Source organism: Anticarsia gemmatalis, chromosome 6, assembly GCF_050436995.1.
Source record: "Anticarsia gemmatalis isolate Benzon Research Colony breed Stoneville strain chromosome 6, ilAntGemm2 primary, whole genome shotgun sequence".
NCBI lineage: Eukaryota > Metazoa > Arthropoda > Insecta > Lepidoptera > Erebidae > Anticarsia > Anticarsia gemmatalis.
The window spans coordinates 11221924-11237099 of NC_134750.1; the positions used below are offsets into that span (position 1 = coordinate 11221924).

The window sequence follows — 15176 nt, forward strand, 5'->3', positions numbered from 1 at the left end:
TTTACAAAAGTAAATATAACTAACTTGCGGTTCGGACTGACCTCTATAATGGACGGTCTGGGTATTAATGAAATTGAATCCTACTCCTGTAGAAATTCGGATCCCGTCAATCGTATACAAGTAAACCTGTCCCGAGAGTTACAAACACATTAAAAAAAACTATCAAGTTTGGTGTAGTTATCCTTAAGCTATGCGTAGAGGAACCTGTCTTGCTTTGGCCAGTTTTTTATTTTTTTATATAATGAAAACAAAACGTCATATGCTTCCGAACGAGGGATGAGTTACGTTTTGTGTCCACCTCGCTGACCAAGTTTAGTGCTGGACCAAGACTTCGTGTATCCTCAAGAAATGAGTCAAAGACTTTTGGCTTTCGACGTTTAATCACTATGTTTTCCCTCACCGTTAATGCAAGTGATAATTATTTCTAGTACACACATAACTACGAATAGTCATTGGCGTGCTGCCTCGGGTTCGAACCGTCGACCAGTTGCGAGGGAGGTGCAAGCTTAGACCACTCGGCTATGACTACCCAACTAGCACACAAGCTGCTTATACAGTCGTTATACAGCCTGATAGTTGCATAAGAGTCGTTCAAAAGCTGTACAATTTTCTATAAGTTGTATACTGGCTATTTAAAAAACCCTTTAACAGCTAGGCGGGACAGTAGCCGTTTAGTAGGAAACTAATGACTTATAGTGATATATGAGCATGTAATTGCATCGTTAGACAGCCTAGGGAAGTATAATTGAGTTAATGGAATCTTCTATAACACCGTTAACTGTATAAGGGGACTTTAGGAGATAAAGGAGTTTAAACAGAGTCATGCGTTGCGTTTATAGCGCTCAAGAGCGTAAATAAGCTTTTTGTAATGCCTTAGGTTCTATAACAGATTTCTTTAGGGCTAGTGTATTACTCATCTATAAAAGAGTTGCGTAGGTCTTTAATAGCGCCTTGAGCGTTATATCAGATATTTATATGGCTTCTGTACGGCAAATAAATGTATAAGGTATCATTCGAAACATTTTTACAGCCATGGGGATTACAGAATTATGTTAAAGCACCTAAAGCGCTTTAATAGCATGAACTAACGCTCTTATAACTATACATCTATAGCCGAGTAATATACCTTTATACTAAAGCTTAAAATTATTATCATAATAATATTTACATAGGTGTAGTGGTGGTTCAGTCTATCAATTGACTATCAAACCATTTTAATATTCAACGACTGACCCCTTAAAGTACGAGTAAAACGCTGGTGTGCGACCAAAACAGTTATATTGAAGCACTCCTATGCCACTACTGCGAAACCTTGAAATCTACAACAGCAAACACTAGAGCCTTTGTACAGCTTAAGCCGCTACAGCAGATGTAACCAACTCTGAGAGCTGCTTGATCGAGACGCCATTACAGCATTTGGTAAACATATTTTTTGAGGTTATTACGGTCTTTTGAAGATCATATTAATCTATAGCCTGGTAATGTTTACATAATTAAAAGCATTTTTTGTTACCTATAACCCTAATTAAACTATCTGTAACCCTCAAAGTCTTAGTTATGTTCAAAATACAATTTCCAAATCCACATATCTATATAATTTTTGCATTTAAAACTGAATATTAGAGGGCGCATGAAAATATTGACGATAATATACATATGTATATATTGACAGCAAACTGGAACTCGCACTTTCATATCACGTACACAAAGAAATAAAAGCGATAGACTACTTGTTATTTTAATAATCCAATCCGTAAAAATAAATGTCTCCTCATTTGTCACTGATGATTCATTTTAAAAAAATATTTTTAGTTTACACCATAATAAACCGACCATATTACTAATTTAAAGCGTTAGCATTTATTACAGTTACACAGTAGCGGTAAAATAAGATGAAGGTGGTATAATCGCGCTACAAGAGCTTTTTCGAAATCTCGTGGCGCTAACCACCTCTGTACAAGAGCCGGTAAGCGCCACGAGACTTCGAAAAAGCTCTTGTAGCGCGATTATACCACCTTCATCTTATTTTAGCGCTCCTGTATAACTACTATACTACGTACTATTATAATTACTATTTACGACAACTGTAGATCCAATTTAGAGCTATAAGCTGGACAGTATGGGCCTATTTGACGCTGCAAGAGATCTGTAGCCGCTTATAGAACTACTATAATTCTTACTAAGGAGCCCAAAGCCGTTATAAATTCCTTTATCCGGTCATTATGCAGCTTCTTATAGCGCTTGTGTGCTAGTTGGGTACTCTATTGTTTATAGTGATAATGTGAATGATGCTCAAAGGAAATATGAGGAGGATGGGTGATAGCATAGTGGTGTTTGAACTGGGCGTCTCTTTGCTTCGGAGCGCACGTTAAAAGTTGGTCCCGGTTGTTGTCAATTTAGATTATAGTCGTGAAGCCACGTCAAAGATCTTCGAGCGGCTTGAACAACTTTGACACTAGGTTGACCACTACCCATAGGATAAGAAGATTAAAATGAATGCTTCTGTGCTTATTGCTAATAATTTATCTAGTTTTTCCTTGACTGCTTTTATTGGCAAACGTTATTTCACAAACTTTACTTTTAAAATGATCTTTAAAGATTATAAAAATATTAGTCATCTCAGTATTAATTCATCATTCATTTTGGATCCATGTCAGATGCGGGCTTACTGGCGTATAAAACGTTTGTAATTTTACAGAAACTCCTGATGAACAGATTCCTACTATTTTATTCCCTAGGAACAAGGGGCCGCCTGAGTCACCGACCATCGCAGTTTGTTTTGTAGAACACTTACTTGCGAGACAAATGACTAGATCACAACCGAGCTGAATACGACACGACTGAACAACTGCTTCACCTATCTGTAGTTTTCTACTCCGACTCTTTTTATATTCTTGACTTCGATTCTTGGTAGTATAAAGATTATAGCGTAATCCGTATCCAGCGTATTCAACTGAGTGGCCCAATAGTGCTCTATAATCTACCGCTGACAGAATACCGATTGCGTTCATGGACACCGGGTTAATGATCAACAACGCAATATCATTAAATAGTAGAAAATTAAGTCTGAAGTTTGGATGTTTTATCTGCTTGATTACTTCACTCTTGGTGTGTGTGTCATTCAGTGGTAATGACATGTCCCCCCATTGTATATATATCGTCTGACTAATTGTGCAATGTGCAGCTGTAAGTACCAAGTTGGATTTGATGATGGTACCGGTACATCCAAACATTTCAATAGGATATGACTTCTTCAAAGCTACCACATAAGGGTACTTGGAATGAACGTCGTCGGTTCCGTTGACGACGCGTAGTGCATCGTTGTATAGGCGCGCAGGTGCAGTCTCACGCACCGCTGTTAGCAGCGTTACAAGTGCCAGTGCGCAGTACATGATACACTTATGTTACTCACAGTTGTTACGTGTCAGATAGTAATGAAGAATTAAGAATGATTTTAGTGTAAATCGCCTGGTAAAGGCTGAAATAGAAAATGCCACTTCCTGTGCAGACAGAGCCGCGGGTCAGCTAGTTGACAAACCAAGTAAAATACAATCAACGTAAAATGTGCAGAATAATTCAATAAAACTACTTTATTTATTTGCTTTTTATAGCTCCAACAATCACTTTATGCGTTTGATATAATCGCACTAGTGAACATTCTAGTTTAACACTATAACTGACTACCGTTATTAAACCGACGCAAGACCTTTTCAAAAGTAAATCTGCAAGAAGTAAAGTGTTTTTGAAAACATTTAATTCTTCATTACTATCTGACACGTAACAACTGTGAGTAACATAAGCGTATCATGTACTGCGCACTGGCACTTGTAACGCTGCTAACAGCGGTGCGTGAGACTGCACCTGCGCGCCTATACAACGATGCACTACGCGTCGTCAACGGAACCGACGACGTTCATTCCAAGTACCCTTATGTAGTAGCTTTGAAGGAAACATATCCTTTTGAAACATTTATATGTACTGGTTCCGTAATCAAATCAAACTCAGTTCTTACAGCTGCACATTGCATACCGGATGATGTGCTATATTCGTTTATGTTCATACAGTGGGGGAACGTGACAATACCACTGAAACGCACAAAGTCTAGAAGACGAGTAGTGAAAAAGATAATACATCCAAACTACAAAGGCGGAAAATTATATTTAAATGATATCGCGTTGTTGATCATTAACCCGGTGTCCATGAACACAATCGGTATTCTGTCAGCGGTAGATTATAGAGCACTATTGGGCCACTCAGTTGAATACGCTGGATACGGATTACGTTTTAATCCATATACTGAAAAGAATCGAAGTCAATTATATCAAAAGACTCTGGGTGAGAAACTACAGATAGGTGAAGCAGTTGTTAAGTCTTGTCGTTTAGAGTTCGATTGTGATCTAGCCATTTGTCTCTCGAGGAAGTGTTCGACAAATCAAGTTTCGATGCACGGTGACTCAGGCGGTCCCTTGTTCTTAGGAAATAAAATAGTAGGAGTCTGTTCATCAGGTGATATTGAAGATTTTTATGAACCAGTGAGCCCGCATTTGACATGGATCCAAAAACACATACGTGGTGATGATTGACTGATACTGAGATATCAATTTTTCTTTTCAAATGTAAATAAATAAATAAATTTTATTCGACAACTCACACACGGTAATTTGATTCCAACCTAGGCAGAGCTTATACTATGATAACCGAATAACAGATAAACATATTTATATACTTCTTAATATATAATATATACTTATAAAGACAAATAATAGACAACGTAATTACTAAATGTAGTTATAAATCGTGAAATCTTGATAGCCATGTAACTTAATAAATTGCAAGCTATTAGCGCAAAAGTATGAATTTGAGAATAAATGTTATACACGAATAAATGTAATTTAGCGGTCCGAGGTGACCTCGTCCGGGTATGTTGTATAATTTTATCCTGTTGATCTTATTTCTTAAACAGATCGCCGCTGTATCAACTCGAGCCGTTCAGTACCTCGATTCTCTACCACTATCGACTACCGACAACCGGCTAGCTATCGAATTTTGACATTTATGATGTACTGCCAAACAAGTTACTACGACGCCCGTCAGAGGCGCTGATAAGATTTTCATACAAAATTTCTCGATGACAGTTCGGTTGCCGGTAGTCGATAGTAGTAGAGAATCGAGCTACAGTATTATTTGTATGTAAATCCGTACTTAACGCACACGCATCGGAGTGGGAAAGTAATCGCCTCGCCAAGGGTCAAGTTTACGAGCCGCGATGTGGTGCGTCGCTGAGTTGCAACTGAACTTACCCTACGTGCTTTCGTCCATGTTCCTCGGCTACGAGCCTTCACTGACCTGTAGTGCGATTCTCTACAGTCGGTACTGTAGAGTATCGAAAGTTTGACATTTAAAATGTACAGCCAAAATAGTTCCAACGTCACCCGTTATAGACGCTGATCAGACTTTCATAGACAATTCTCGATAGCTTACCAGTCGTCGAAAGTCGACAGTGGTAGAGAATCGAGCTAGATGAGCGAAAGTTACACCTACTATAAATAAAATCCACGCAAACGAAGTAGCGGGCATCAGCTAGTTAATAATATACTGATATAAATAAACACGATCGTCTTTATTTTACGACTTGTACGCAAACAAACTAATTAACACAAATCAAAACGTTTTATATTACTGCGACAAAAGGAAGCTATCCTCCGTTACGCATAATATATAGGAATATTTTATATGCGAACATTGTCATATTGTTACATTAGTTTAATGGTTTTATTTTTTGCTTTCATATTGCTCTTGCTTTTATCATTTTGAGATACTACATAACGATGTAGTATTATATGTTCGTGTGTCACACACACACACAGTCATTTGATTCCAAACTATGCGGAGCTATATTTGATAATCATACTTACCTATATACTTTCATTTACATACTTATATAGATAAATTGACATCCAGGATCAGAACAAATACTCGAACTCATTACACGAATATTTGTCCCGGTTGGGAATCGAACTACGTCTTGACGTAATGGTAGCGGCGTGACGACATCCTTAACCATTGCCTTGAAATATGGCGTGAAATCTATACTAACTAATATTATAAAGCTGAAGAGTTTGTTTGGTTGTTTGTTTGAATGCGCTAATCTCAGGAACTACTGGTCTGATTTGAAAAATTCTTTCAGTGTTAGATAGCCCATTTATTGAGGAAGGAACCAATTTGCATGAAATTTGGTATGGAGATATTTTGATACCCGAGGAAGGACATAGGCTATTTATCATCACGCTACGACCAAAAGGAGCAGAGTACCCGTTAAAAAATGTTACAAAAACGGGGAATATTTTGACTCATTCTCTCTTATGTGACGCAAGCTAAGTGGCGCGGGTAAGCTAGTATAAAATAAATGCCTAAGATGTAGTTATGAAACGTTCACTACACTACCGAGGAAGTGAGTCGGATAAATTAGGCAATTTGCGGTTACGCCCATCCGGGCACTGTGTTACGATCCCAGTGACCGTCCTCTAATTAATTATCCACATGTCCGAACCGTTGCGTATTACTTAATCAACCAGTGGAATGTTAACTATGCGCATTGATTGGACACTTTTGCTTGTTCATTTCGTTGAGTGTGTGTTTATTGGGGAGGTTTGCTTGCGAGATTGGCTTTTGTACTGTGGTATGTTTCGTTTTGCGTATTCATATTTGCGTTTTGGTTTTGGAAAGTTGTGATATATTCTTAAAAAGTGATGCATATACTATAGCTAGTTTCGACTAACGGCTAGCTATCGAAAAATTGTACATGAAAATCTGTTCAGCGTGACTATAAGAAAATCCTTAAGTATTTGCTATTATACGTAATGGCCATAGACGCAGTCAGCGTGCGACCACCGACTGTATAATCTGTGCCAAAACGTCAAAAAAGTTGAGGTTAAATGCTTGTTTGTATTTATCTCATTTAATAATTAATATTCAAAGCGAAAGTAAAAGAGCATCATGCAAGAAAATCCTTTTTTAATAAAATTACATTAAAAATGCAAAACAATACATCACAAATATATGAATAACTTTAAAGAATACAAAATCTGAGATTTCCGTCCTAAAAAGGTTTACAGAGTTCAAGTTACACTGGATACTTTCTAAAAACCATAAGACCAGATTATCTTGAGCCATTGTTCGAAATCTTATTGACTTTATAAATCGCGTTTTCAATTTTCCGTTCGGCCAACGTGCCCTTAAAAGTTGAGACCACATCTTTGTCGGTTGTTTGATAAATTACGTAAACTTCCATCTTAATCCAATTAGAATTGTTGTTCATCTAAACATTGACACACAGCCGAAGGGCAAGCGTGAGTTGGATACAAAATATTTACCTGTTGAGTTTTATCTACATGAAAACTAAGAGATATAAAAATATCAATCTTGGTCGCAAAAATCCAATAGCAGTGTTTGAAACTTTGATTACAATATAGTATAGGCTACTTTAACAAGTTTGAAAAGGACAATAAACTAGTATTCAGTCTAAGCAAAAATCTTAATGACTGGCTTTAGTAAGCCATTCTAGTGATATTGCTGAATAAATATCGCTTCCTAGAAAATGCGAGACCAAGAGAGGCTGCTACGCTGACCAAGTGTTAACAATCTACAGCAGACGAATTTCATCATATGGTGGGTTATAAGTAAAATGTATGTTATTATTCATTTTAACAATGTGTCTTATAATTTTACACTTTTTGGGCTAGTAACATAATGTACATCTAAGTATCTAGCGATTCTTCTTTGAAATAAATTATTTATTTTTCTTTCAATATTTACAAATTTTATGGAACTGCTCTAAGATTCATCATACAGTCATAACGTAGACCAAATCTGTTCTAACAGACTTTAGTTTGATTAGTTAAATTTAAAACATGAACACCGAAAAAGTTCTAAACTAAAATAACAGCACAAAGAAACCCTTCCAGAAAACCGATTCCGTTAAGCATCAGCAATCATTAAGTAACATTTAAATACAACCCGATCCATTCGTCTACGTCGTGAACAGACTTAATAAGCAAGCTGTCGGCCTAATGGCAAGGAATTGGTTCCGATAAATAAGAAAATTGGCGACCCTGCACACGTGGTGGTCTCGGAAACACAATTAATTACGCTTACGCCAAGAACAATTCCAACTATTTACTTGACCGAATATACGAGTGGAGAATTTTGATGGTCAACGGGTTGGATCGTGATTTCTTTAGTCGTCCTAATAGAATTGTGTACAAACATTACTGATTTGCTGACTTTGTGTTGTGGAGGCTTTTATTTGTGTTTCCATGAAGACTTCTGTAGCTTGATTCTCTACACTCGGTACTGTTGAGTATCGGGAGTTTACTACGACGCAATTTAGAGGTGCGGATCAGTACCTCGATTCTCTACCACTATCGACTACCGACAACCGGCTAGCTATCGACATTTGACATTTAGAATGTTCTGCCAAAATGTTTCCTACGACACCCGACAGAGGCGCTGATCAAATTTTCATACAAAATTTCTCGATGACAGTTCGGTTGTCGGTAGTCGATAGTAGTAGAGAATCGGGGTACAGTAGCTCGATTCTCTACTACTATCGACTACCGGCAACAGACCTGTCATCAAAAAAAAATGTGTGAAAATATGACCAGCGCCTCTGACGGGTGTCGTAGGAAACATTTTGGCAGTACATTCTAAATGTCAAAATTTCGATAGCTAGCCGGTTGTCGGTTGTCGATAGTGGTAGAGAATCGAGGTACAAATTTTCATGCGAAATTTCTCGATAGTTATCCGGTTGTCAGTAGTCGATAGTGATAAAAATTTTTTTCCTATTAAAAACCTAACTTTATAATAATATAAAAGAATTTAAATTTAAACCATGTTTTGAAATATAATGACGTCCAATTGTTTTTAGCATGGACGAAAGACAAAAGAGACAGTTTGTTTCTTTTTTCTCACAAACTGATATAAAATAGGAGTCAATTCTAAATACCAGGGTTATGTGTTCTATATTTGCCAGAACATAAAAAGCCTGTCCAAAACAAAATACCGAAACAAACCGAAGAGAATTGACCACCCAAATGAGACTAGACAAAAACAGGATGAACCTATAAATCTAGACTAGCAGATCGAAAAACTCATGCATAGCAATAGGACGGAATAGGTAGAGTAGTGGACTGGACTTTACCGATACAGTGACCCAATTTTTCTCGATTACAAAATGGTATCAATACTCTTTACTCGAACATCACAAAAATCTGTCACTATGTTATGCTCTCACGGCAAAACTGCTAAATCGATTTTAATGCTAATCGACTTTGGAGATAGTTGAGAGTCCTTGAGTCTATGTGGCTAGTTACAGACTATTTTTTCTACAACCCTACCCCTGACTGTTTGTGAGGCGCGGTCGGTATCCGGTATCCGGAACCTTGTGGTCAGTACATACACTTCGACGACTAAACACGAGATCCCGAATTCGATTCTCAGGGCGGACAAAGTCAATAGTAGTCCAGGGTTTTGTTACATACCTGGTAAATTGCTATATGCTCGCCCGCTATTACATGGGACTAACATTTTTAATGGTGAAACATGGGTGTATTCCATACACCTCTGTCTAAACCCTCGGGATAACTAGCGCGTGATAATGTATGTATGTTACGTAAGTATATTGAAAACCGAAACAAAATTCAAGCGAAAACATTATAATGTCGTCTAATACGAGTTTTCACGTCATAATATTTGTTGCATAAACACATTTGCGTCGCACGTCCCATTTTATACTGAATTTCGATATCTGTGTAAAGTTCCGGTCGGCTTATAGTATGTTACTGTTACTTAAATAATATTAAATAATTTATTACGCTATTGTTATTTATAAACTGAAATGCAAAAACGACACTTCAGTGGTATCCTATCTAAAACTTATTTACTATGGGTCACAACATCTTTTACAATTTATCAAGCTCTTGAATCACACAACTGAAACACTTCAACAATGAATTACAGACAAACAAATAGTGAGAAAGATACAGTTCAACCATTCAAATCAGCAAAAGTTTCCTATATCTAGTAAACCCTATGAAAAATAGTACCCTAACTGAACTTACAAACGCTTTCGTAGACAACCGTAGCGCGATTCCCTACAGTCGGCACTATCGAGTATCGTGCATAATGTACTAAAAAAATAGTTCCTTCAGCGTCCGCTAGAGGCGTTGAACATATTTTGACAAAATTTTTCAATGACTAGTTGATTAAATAATCTTTAACGAATAGTGGTAGAATATTGCGCTCCATTATTACGTCTCATGTCAACTTTTAATAAATTTCTTATTCTAACAATAAGTATGCATATTTCTTTTTTATAAAAAGTGCCATATTGTTACCTATCAGCAGCACAACACGGTCATAACTAGGGCGGGAGATGTAAAACGTACTCGGACCAGCTTGTTACCAGATATTAGTCACCGTAAACATATTGTGCCCGGCGCCCGAGTTAAATGTTCTACGTCCTACTTTGTGGCTCATTGTTTTGATGGTTTCTGAAAAGATTTTACTGTTAAATTTAAGTCATATTAATTTTATAGCTATTAGGTATAATGGGTTCCTATCACTAAGTCTTCGCTGTCCGTCTGTTTGTCTATACATATATATGTATATCATAAACCGTCATAAATGGCACACTGTTAATGGTGAATTTAGTATTTCATACCACCTTCTCTACCATCACCTTTGTCTACATTTTCGGGTATAACAGGCGTGATATTACGTATGTTGGACATGTATCCTTCAAAACAATAGCATTCCAGCCCAAAGCCTAGCATCAATTTCCCAGAAATCAATTCCTAAGCCAACATTGATTAGTTGCATCATACTCCAATACCCATTATACGGGCGACGCCTCGGCCAATTTCCGTCGAAAAGCTTCACAACCGAATCAAGTAATACTAGGAAGCCATTTTTGAAATAGCCACTCGGGAAGAGGAACGTGGTGAATTTATCTCGCGAAATCTGAGCCATTGAACGTCAAAGACCCATTGTCCCTTAACTGATTACAACAGGTAATAGATGTGAGAATCTCTTACAATAGGATGTTCATCGCTTGGACGAGTGAGATTTAGGGAGAGAATGAATGGTGAACGCTTTTATGGGCTTCAAAGATTGTGGAAATTGATTTGAGTGGAATGGTTTCAGTGATAACGAAGACTTGTTGTTGATTGTGCTTGTTTATTGTGGTGTTATTGATTTGCTTCGGGTTTGCGTCATGTTTATATTGTAAGATACATTTTAAACAAATAGTTATACATTTATGTATTTATAAGTATATTGATCATATTTTATGTTGCTGGTAAGCATCTATCAACGCAGTACTTAAATTATATTTATTGTAGCTCTAGTTGTCTCTGGCTTGTTGCAGCGCAAAGGAAAGGAACGGGACGTTGCACAAGTAGTAGTGTAAGCAATCGTTTTATCATAGGTGGCTTAACACAGTGGTTTAAACATGAGTATTATAAAATAATGACAACAATGATTAGAGTACTCTACTGTAATTATGAGTGTTAAGGATCCTTACCTGAAATATAATACGAGAACTCCATTACTAAGACTTTGCTGTCTGTAGGTCACCAGGCTGCTGACAATTTTCACCGATGATGCCACATCAACATCGAATGCAAACATTTTTATATAAAAAACGTTATTTTTATAAATAACACGGAACCCTTCTCGCGCTAGTCCAACAACCACTTGGCCGGTTGTGGTGTTTAAATAAAACTATTGTCAGACATAACTTTTAACCGTGTGTCCGTACGTCTAACGGGTTCGAACGATTCCTAAATATCCCCTTTCTTAGAGGAGACCCGTTCAATTTTCCTTAAGAGATGGTACTTGTTTCTAGTACTATGTCCTTTAATGTGATTCACATTGAACGGGTACAGAATGGGCTTTGTCTTAAGACATAAGAGTGTCAAGTTTCTTGTCATATTTAGTGTTAATGTGTGACTTTATATCGAGCATTCGTAATTAAGTTAACAAATCAGGTCTATAGACTACAGATATTTGAATAGGTTTCGAGAAAATATCAAAAGTTGTTGTTAACTGTGCAAAACAATTTTTTAATCGACTTAAAAAAAAGATGGAAGTTCTCAAGTCAAGTTCTTTTATGTTTGTTACCTCCCTTTCTACTAGGTGAATGACGGGTGCTCCCTATGTTTAAATCTGGTGATAAGATTTTAATTAAATCTTAGTAATGCATAACTTTGTATATATTGACGTCATGGTTATGTTTGTGTTCCTTGAGAATCACTATCAATTTGTGATAACTGCATGAAAATCTGATGAATAGATTTTTATTTTATTAATCGCAAAAAATCTGCTCCCTTTATTTTGAGTTTACTGCGAATAGGCAAGCAGACAGCCAGGCTTTATTTTATGTTATGTAATGATTAATGTTTATACCTGTATTCTCTATTACCCCACATACATCTTTAACTCGAGCCATCGTCCGCAATCGGCTGTCTTAATCACATGACTCCTGATTCCATTAACCCACAGGTACCCATTAGCTCACATAAAGGGAGTGATCATTTATTACCTACAATCGTATCGTATACGGGGTGATAACTTTGTTGTGTATTGATTGAAGCTGCTTTATCAGAATGTAATATAGGAATAATTTTGTTGTACTGGTATTTTTAAGGTAGAGTAAGGATTTCTTTCCTTTTTCGCTGCATCGGTCGCACCGTGTGTCGCAATAACTGCTCAACGAAAATGTTAGGAAAAGTAATTTTTAATGCCCTGTTACTTAAAACTTCCTGTAAATTGATAAAACTTTTCATTTTTACAGGACAATATAAATCACACAAATAACAACACCCTGTACTAAATTGTAAGTACATTTGAACGCACTTTGATTACCCACACATGTAAAACTTTGTACATTCACGAAGATAAATTAAGGCAATTAGTATCTAGGAGGTTGTATAGACTCTAGCCGGTCCTGACCTTCGGATCAATATAAGCCAATTAATTCACTTCAAGGTTATCAATCAATTACTTAGTATATTGTTGCAAACTACCTCTGTAGTGTGGTGAGCAGTCTATGTAGCTGTCACGCAAAGGCGTTGGGTTCGAGTCCCGATTCGGGCCAAAAGCGTTGTCTCTGAGTTTGTCTGTTAAGATAATATATAAATTAGACATCCGTATCTTGGAGAGTCCGGCGCCAGACCTCTCATTTGACGTGTCAAATATCTGTTCTACTGGGTTATGAGAGTGATGGAATAAATAGTGCACCTGTATATTGGCTACCAACTCGGGCACTGTAAACAAAGTCCCGCCCCGTTGGATGTTTTCAATGAAACTGGTCGCCCCCATATTTTAGTAATCTTTAGATTCTTTCTTTAGATTTATTTTACCTTGTATATAGGTGCATAAGTATAATGTACAACATTAAGTTCTTGTAGGAATTGAATCAATTGAAACTCGTTCTTTCAATTGAAACAAAGTGTAACTTCTAACCACTAATAAAAGCAACGTTTTAATACAAAAGTGTTCAGCCAAAATACATCGTATTTCTTTTTTTAAGTTGGTTAAAAATACAATGGATTGGAAAAGTTTTTGACTAGAAAACTCCGTGTGCTTTCCAGTTATTTCCTATTCGTTTTTCATTGTGCGAAGTGCATCGTTTATAAACGTGCGAGAAAAACTTTTCCTATTCATAGTATTTTATTTTTGTTTGGCACCAAATTGGAGAAAAATACGAGTTCCTCTTTAGGTGAAACTGTCTAATGGAGTGTCCTGAGTGAGTTTTTAACTAGACTTCAATTGAACGAAAATCAAACAAATTGACATACATACAAACATGCATACATAACCTCACGCTATTCCAGGCGACCTAAGGAGAGTAGTAAGAAATACTCTCAAGTTTCACCATTTAAAATGATAGGCTCTTTGATAGGGGGCGAGCCTATTGTCATCTCTGGGATTCTACTGCAGAAAAGACCTATATATTGCTCTTTGCCGAGCAAAATCAGTCAAAGTTGCGGGCAACCTATGAAAGCCAGTTACATGCACTTATTCACTAAGCTAGAACATCCTAGAGCCGAGAAACTTCATTCGTGTAAATTTGAAGCTGTTCGGGTGTTTCCGTAACGTATGGTTACCGAGAGTATGTATAATTTGTCTTTGGGCTACTGTTATCAGATTACCCGTACTTGGTTTAACCGCAGAGCAGTAAGCTAGTAATTACATTCGATTGTGGTCGGTGTCTAATCGAATAGAACATAATTTGGCTAGTGTTAGACACAAATTAATTGAGTATGTTATAAATACTGTAATTAATTGTATAGAATATGTGTGAAATACAAAATGAGCAGATACAGGTACATACGGTCAGCGCCAAACATATTACGTATACATTGTGATATTTAAAAAAGATTTTTAAGAATGAAAATTGTAAAATTATTATTGCATATCGATTTTTAAGTAATTTTACAATGGAACATTATTTGCTCAGCACATACAACAGCGATAATTAAATTGAAATTTTCATACAAAGAGTTCAGTTTAAAATGTCACAGTGTATATACATACATATTTCTGACGACAATTGAACAAGTAACATTTCTAAAAAATATAATCAGATTAAAGATGAATGGGCTGATTTTACCCTAAAATGTGCGAGGTAGCTAGGTAGTGGGAGGATGTGGGTAAAATGTGAAATGGTGATCGGTGTCCAAATGTGGGCGCAAGGATGTCGCTTGTAGAATAAAACTCTTATTCCTACGCAAATGATTCTGCAAGTAAAATAAATATAAATAAAGATTATTTATTAAAACAATGAATCAAAACTCTTCACTATATTCAGACGGGAGTTCTTTGTTCTAAGAACATGTTAAAACTTTATCTGAATAATTAACATTCTCAAAGATTTCTTGTTTCCCCCATAAATTAGTAAGGTGTTTACTGACGTCTAACTTGCAGGTAAAACTACCCTATCCTTTAAGACTTGTACTGTAGAACTCAAAACTTAGTTGAACAATGTTCTCGGAAAGTTTTGCACCTGTTTTTGATATGAGAAAAGAAATTATTATGTTTGTATACGAAACTTGTTAGTTGAGTTGCTCATTAAATGAAGGTGTCTCAAATTTCAGAGCATGTAAAATCTTTTC

General features: G+C 36.5%; 1 protein-coding gene across 1 annotated transcript; it reads left to right on the forward strand.

Moving 5' to 3' along the window:
• Nucleotides 1–3806: 3806 nt before the first annotated feature.
• LOC142973832 (serine protease SP24D-like) lies at nucleotides 3807–4583 on the forward strand. The gene has a single exon (XM_076115856.1). It carries the CDS (start codon nucleotides 3807–3809, stop codon nucleotides 4581–4583), a length of 777 nt encoding a protein of 258 aa, XP_075971971.1.
• The last annotated feature ends 10593 nt before the right edge of the window (nucleotides 4584–15176 follow it).